Here is a 6,237-nt window from a genome sequence, read left to right as displayed (position 1 = left end):
TTGCAACTTATAAGGACTGATGGACATATTCATAACCATTAGATGTCTTTGAGATAACGAATGGATAGTTGTGCGTGTGATGCTACCTGCCGGACAATATGACGCCCCAAAAAGTAACCTGCAACTTTTGCATATAAAAGGAGTCATTTGTGAACAGTACATTATCAAGTGAAAGTATTTTATCTTGGTGCTTCCAGCCAACAATGCGCTCAAGAGACAATAAATCCACTTTGATTTGTTACACAATTTATTGTCATCATATTAAACATTTGACTCCAACCTGACATGGGTCCTTACATACTTTAAACAGCAAAAGGAGCCAAAGACAACGTTGACACTTGCTCCCCCCTCGATTACAACAGTGAACAGCAGGACCCATCACAAACTTTCTGAAATGAGCTACATGTATTCTAGAGTTAACCTGATCCAATCAGAACTACTCTTACAGCTCAGGGGGGGTTGTAGAATTTTGTTGGAACAAAATCTGTACATGGAGGTTTTGGCGAATAGCGTGTTCACATATATAATGTTAAGTAAGGGGTGGTGTGGGGGCTCACTGAAGATCAACTCAAGTGCTAGAGCCATTTACTCAAAACTGGACAGGAAGTTGAGAACTATCTGCTTCAGTTTGGCATCAGACGCTTCCGAGATCTTACCGTCAGCCCTGAAACGTAGGCATAGAGATTATCGATTGATTTTAAATGGCGAGTATTCAAGATGCTCAATTGGGGCGTGTTGGCGGGCCCTACCTTATGGCAGCGAGCAGGTCTTGTTGCTGGCTGAGAATGTGCTGCAGGAAAGCCTTCTCAAACTTTGTGATCTTGCTGGGCTCCATTTTGTCCAGGTGTCCCCTGACGCCGGCGTAGATGACCGTCACCTGCTCCTCAATGGCCATGGGAGCTGGACGAGCAAAGCAAGGAGATGCGTTAGGTGTGCGATTAAGCCCCGAAAGGCAGACGTCTGCATTTGGCGAACACTCACAGTACTGTCCCTGCTTGAGCAGCTCCGTCAGCCTGACGCCCCTGTTGAGGAGCTGCTGGGTGGCCGCGTCCAGATCGGAACCAAACTGGGCAAAAGCCGCCACCTCGCGGTACTGAGCCAGCTCCAGCTTCATGGTACCGGCAACCTAGAATGTTTGGGGAGGGTTATTTATTATTTTAAAAAAACAACCACAATCCTTTGCTTTAAAACAAAAACACTTTACTATTTGAGACATTATCAGAAAGGAGACAAAAACATTATTTAATCCACTTTACGTTCATATCTGGCACCAACAGGCATGAAAAAACAAAACAAAAAAAAACAATCTGTAATCCAATTGCTGTGGCATCTGTGAACAGGTTTGCATGCATTTAGGACTTGCTGCAATTTATGAACATTGGATGAGTTCATATTTAAATATTATTTCATGTAAAGAAGAAATCCAGAGTTTCATAAAAAAAAATACGGCAGAATTTCAATACCATCTTACTACTAATTGAGAGCCATCATATTTTTTTTTCATGAAGTCACTAACCTGCTTCATGGCTCTGGTTTGGGCAGCAGAACCCACTCGGGACACAGACAGACCCACGTTAATGGCGGGCCGGATACCCTTGTAGAAGAGCTCCGTCTCCAAGAAGATCTACATCAGAAGCGGGACCAAAGTCAACAAGATGAGCAGCAAATGCTGACACGACGTCAGCAAGACGTACCTGTCCATCGGTGATGGAGATGACGTTGGTAGGGATGTAGGCGGACACGTCGCCGGCCTGGGTCTCGATGACGGGCAGAGCGGTGAGGGAGCCGCCACCGAAGTTGTCGTTCATCTTGGCAGCTCTCTCCAGCAGACGTGAGTGCAGGTAGAAGACGTCGCCGGGGTAAGCCTCGCGACCGGGGGGACGACGCAGCAGCAGGGACATCTGACGGTAAGCTACGGCCTAAGAAAGAGCCAAAAAGTTGAAGAAACAGAAACGCTGTTCTGAAGAACTCCCAAACGATCAGCTCACCTGTTTGGACAGATCGTCGTAGATGATGAGGGCGTGCTTGCCGTTATCGCGGAAGTACTCGCCCATGGAGCAGCCCGAGTACGGGGCCAGGTACTGCAGGGGCGCCGCGTCCGATGCGGTGGCCGACACCACGATGGTGTACTTCATGGCGTCGGCGTCCGTCAGCCTCTTCACCAGCTGCGCCACGGTGGATCTTTTTTGGCCGATGGCCACGTAGATACAGTACAGCTTCTTCTTCTCATCTGTCCCCTCGTTGAAGCGTTTCTGGTTGATGATGGTGTCGATGGCAATGGCGGTTTTGCTGTGGAGGCAGAGGTAGTCATCATATCTTGTTCTCTTAAAACATGCAATAAGGGATGGGCAAGAAGAATATTTTTTTCAATCCATCCATCTTAGTTATATATGCCAACCATTAACATGCAAATTGTGTTTCATATTGTGTGGTAGCATTAAGCTATGTGGACTTTCCTAATGCAGATCCCCACAGTATTCTTAAAATATCAATTAGTCAATTTCTGCTGACAAACCCAAAAGCACTCATTAAACGGATGGCAGAACCGTAATAGATTTTAAGGCTACTCACCCGGTCTGCCTGTCACCAATGATGAGCTCACGCTGGCCTCTGCCGATGGGCACCAAGCTGTCCACAGCCTTGATGCCAGTCTGCATCGGCTCCCTCACAGAAATACGAGGGATGATACCCGGAGCCTTCAGACCCACACGCCGACGTGTGTTGGACCCCAGAGGACCCTGTGTGCAAGCACAAGTCCCACTTAAGACCATCTTTTTTTTTTTATTAATTACTAATCACGAGATGACGCATTTAGTGGCTTAATTGACCTTTCCATCAATGGCATTTCCCAGAGCATCCACCACACGGCCGAGCAGCTCCTCGCCGACGGGAACGTCCACGATGGCGCCGGTCCTCTTCACGATGTCGCCCTCCTTGATAAGCTTGTCGTTACCAAACACCACCACGCCAACATTGTCGGGCTCCAAGTTCAGAGACATTCCCTGGAGGGTGAGAATCACATTTTTCAAAGCTGTTCAGCCATACGTCAACGAAGTAGCGATATTTTTGGTGGCATTTGTTTGGTGCTGCGCCTCGAGATTTTTCCTACGTAAAAGGTGCCTATGCTTTAGTGAAATTCCAGACGTACTTTCAGTCCAGACGAGAACTCCACCATCTCTTCTGCCTGGACATTCCTCAGACCGTACACCCTGGCGATACCGTCACCGATCGACAGCACGCGCCCGGTCTCCTCCAGGTCAGCAGAGGTGTCTGCTCCCATGATCTTCTCCTCCAGGATTGAGGACACCTCGGCCGTGCCTGTAAAAAATAAATTAAATAATTAGGACACTCATGATAATTATAGCTTCACATTACTGGTGTTGCTGCTCTTTCAACTTTATTAATAGAGGACTTTTGAGAAAAATTGACTGGGCAATTACAAGTGATTATTTGTTTATAATTACACCACCCCTCAAAAAAATGTCCCCACTGACATTCATTGCTTCCACACATTGCTGCAAACAAGAGCTAGTTTACAAAAAATGGTCAGTCACTGTACCAATTTTGTTACTGTAATTCACTTTTCCAACCCCTACAGTGACTGTTTTTTTTTTAATTTGTGATTGGCGAGATAGGAGCACAGTGGATTATAATTAGACTCATGATGAACACTGCCAAAGACATCACCCATTTGAACGTTGCAAAGGCAGTGGTTTAGTATGTGGCTTCCAAAGCACAAATATTTTGCCATTATCGCCTTGCCTCACCTGTATTACTCCACACGAGGAATGACGTGAGCAAGCGGGCAACTACACATGCGCAACAGCAGCGCCATATAATTTCACAGCTCAATCTATAATACAAAATTAGCCAATCAAAACATTGCTTTAGCGATTTGTTTACATGCATAGTTTGACTAAATGATTCTCATTTTCACAGAACCCCGTTTAAAGCTGTTATTTTGGTATCAGGAGAACATAAAATCACGGTTATGGACAAAAGGGGGAAGATTTTGAATACAGTCATCAAAATTATCTCCTAATTTGAGGGGGCGGTGAGAACAAACACAAATCAGAACTTCGGGGTAAAATGTAGACTTTATTTGAAGGCCATAAGCCCCATAGCACCAATTTAAGGTCCGACACTTTTGCCATTAGAGAATAAAATTACATAACGCAATATTTTAAAATCACACATCATATTTCTTACCAGTCTTCTGTAGCCATGGTCTGTGTGTGTGGAGGTGGTTGACCCCGACGCAGGCGACTGGCACAACTTTGGACACCTAATGATTCATAGTCATTTAATTGTAAGTAAATAGAATGCTCATCACGTTGCAAATGCGCATTTCGGATCATGCACGCTAAACGAGGCGGGTGCAACGCGGTTTCAGTCGTTTCGCTAGCTGTCAGGCGAGCTGACCTTCAAAGCGTGGTTGAATGCGTCTTAACGCGCAGCTACCTTAGCTCGCGTGCTAACGCTAGCAAGGCGCACAGCCACTGTCACAAGGGCAACATTAAAAAAATATATATACAAAATTGACAATTACAGCACGCTGCGCGGTGCACAGAAATTAACTTTTAAATACACCGTGGAGATATTTTCGAAGGAATTTTCGAAAGCAAGTCGGGTTAGCGCGAGGCCTGCTGCGTTGACACAGTATTTGGCATTCCCCCTACACACGTAGCAAGTTCACGCATTGATGCTGTCAGATAACAGTTCAGCGATATGGACTATTCAAATGAGGTACTTACTAATCCGGCTCTTCTCGGCAGAGTCCTGGCCAACGCTGCTGCAACTCGCACGGACAACATTTTTGCTTGCTTGGTAATGTAATGACTTGTCCTCCACTTCGACCTGGCTGAGGGAGAATGAAATGGCTGAATGAACTCTTCTTCTATTTATCTGCAAACTCTGCCTGCATTCGACCAACTCAACTAGTACCGCCCCCTCTGGTCGTTGTAGTTATCGTACTGCAAGCAACGTCAGCAAATGAAATATGCAATATAAACGTCATATAACGCTGGACTCGGGCCAAAACATCGTACTTCCAAAATATTCACTTTTCTTGAGAGCCCCCAAACGGCAAGTTTGTTCAGCCATTAGCATTGCACCGTGAAAGAGAACAAACCATTTTAAACAGAGTGGATTGATAAAAAAATGAATGATTAAAAAAAAAAAAAAGTCAAATTCACCAAAATGTGACAGATGAGGTTTTGGCCGACAATAGCAAATTGTAAGCTGAACGTTCTCGAATATTTTCCATAATAACAAGAAATTTTAATTTTTGGGAAGTAGACGAAAACAAACTTTTAAATAGGAATGAAAAAAATAGCTCTATAGATGTTAGTAAATCCTTTATTGTAGGCATAGGTCGATACAAAACAAGAAAACACAAGTACAATAAGAGAAAAACTAAATAAAAGATAAGTCAAAACAGTCTAACCTATAGATACTCTGACTTGTCTAGTCAACACATGAAGTGAAAATCAGCTGTCTTAATTATGCCTTAAACCAGGGGTACCCATTGCGTTGTTCGCCATCGACAAGTAGCTCGCAAAGAGGATGTCGGTTGATCGCATTGACATACAGAGCAGCCACTTGTAGACCTGTTGCATGACTCAGTGCTAACTAGCAAAATGTGCAGTTTCCATTTTGTTACGTCTACTCTAAACGAAATAATAATGTATATGGGAACATGGAAGCTAAGTATTTCCACACAGAGTCAGAAGAGGATTGATTTTTGTTTTGCAGCAACTGAAATACAGACGCGATATTTACGCCAGGCCTCACAGCCAAGAAAAAGTGCCAAAAGAAACACGTTGGACTTGAGCTTATCGCTGTTAGCACGACAACGTCACATCAGCTGGACGCCAGCAGGCTCAGTCAGGTGGCGGTCCTTAATCAGTCAATGTAAACATTCTACAGGTCCACGCTGGAAATCCGGAGAAGGTCAGGGGCAAGAAAGCGCTTTGCCTCATAAGGTTAATGCCGCTTCATGTCTCTCAACTGTCACCAGAATTCATATTAACGTTTTTGATTCCACTCGCCTACAAGTATTGGAGGGTGAGCTGCAGTATTTTGGATTTGACGCACCTGAGACATTTTCCTCTCCAGGCGTTCACTGCAGAAAAAGATGCATGACAGAACTCCAGAGGCCTAAAATAATCCAAAAGATTGGTACAATTGTTCAATGGATTTTTAGGGATTATGAAGTGAGGTGATTTAGACTGATCG

The 6,237-nt window shown here is 44.6% G+C and overlaps 1 protein-coding gene across 1 annotated transcript; it reads right to left on the bottom strand.

The window, feature by feature from the left end:
* Window positions 1–229: 229 nt before the first annotated feature.
* Window positions 230–4,910, bottom strand: LOC148343626 (ATP synthase F(1) complex subunit alpha, mitochondrial). The gene is made up of 11 exons (XM_088287414.1): window positions 4,755–4,910; window positions 4,210–4,285; window positions 3,149–3,318; window positions 2,829–3,002; window positions 2,572–2,738; window positions 1,989–2,289; window positions 1,695–1,919; window positions 1,517–1,624; window positions 982–1,126; window positions 750–900; window positions 230–664 (listed from the first exon to the last, which is right to left on the bottom strand). Exons 1-11 carry the CDS (start codon window positions 4,812–4,814, stop codon window positions 586–588), a joined length of 1,656 nt encoding a protein of 551 aa, XP_088143540.1. The 5' UTR covers window positions 4,815–4,910; the 3' UTR covers window positions 230–585.
* Between the last annotated feature and the right edge of the window lie 1,327 nt (window positions 4,911–6,237).

This window comes from Idiotropiscis lumnitzeri, chromosome 1 (genome assembly GCF_059441095.1).
Source record: "Idiotropiscis lumnitzeri isolate Australia: NSW breed Sydney's pygmy pipehorse chromosome 1, RoL_Ilum_1.0, whole genome shotgun sequence".
Classification (NCBI taxonomy): domain Eukaryota; kingdom Metazoa; phylum Chordata; class Actinopteri; order Syngnathiformes; family Syngnathidae; genus Idiotropiscis; species Idiotropiscis lumnitzeri.
This window is presented reverse-complemented; position numbering and strand designations above follow the sequence as displayed.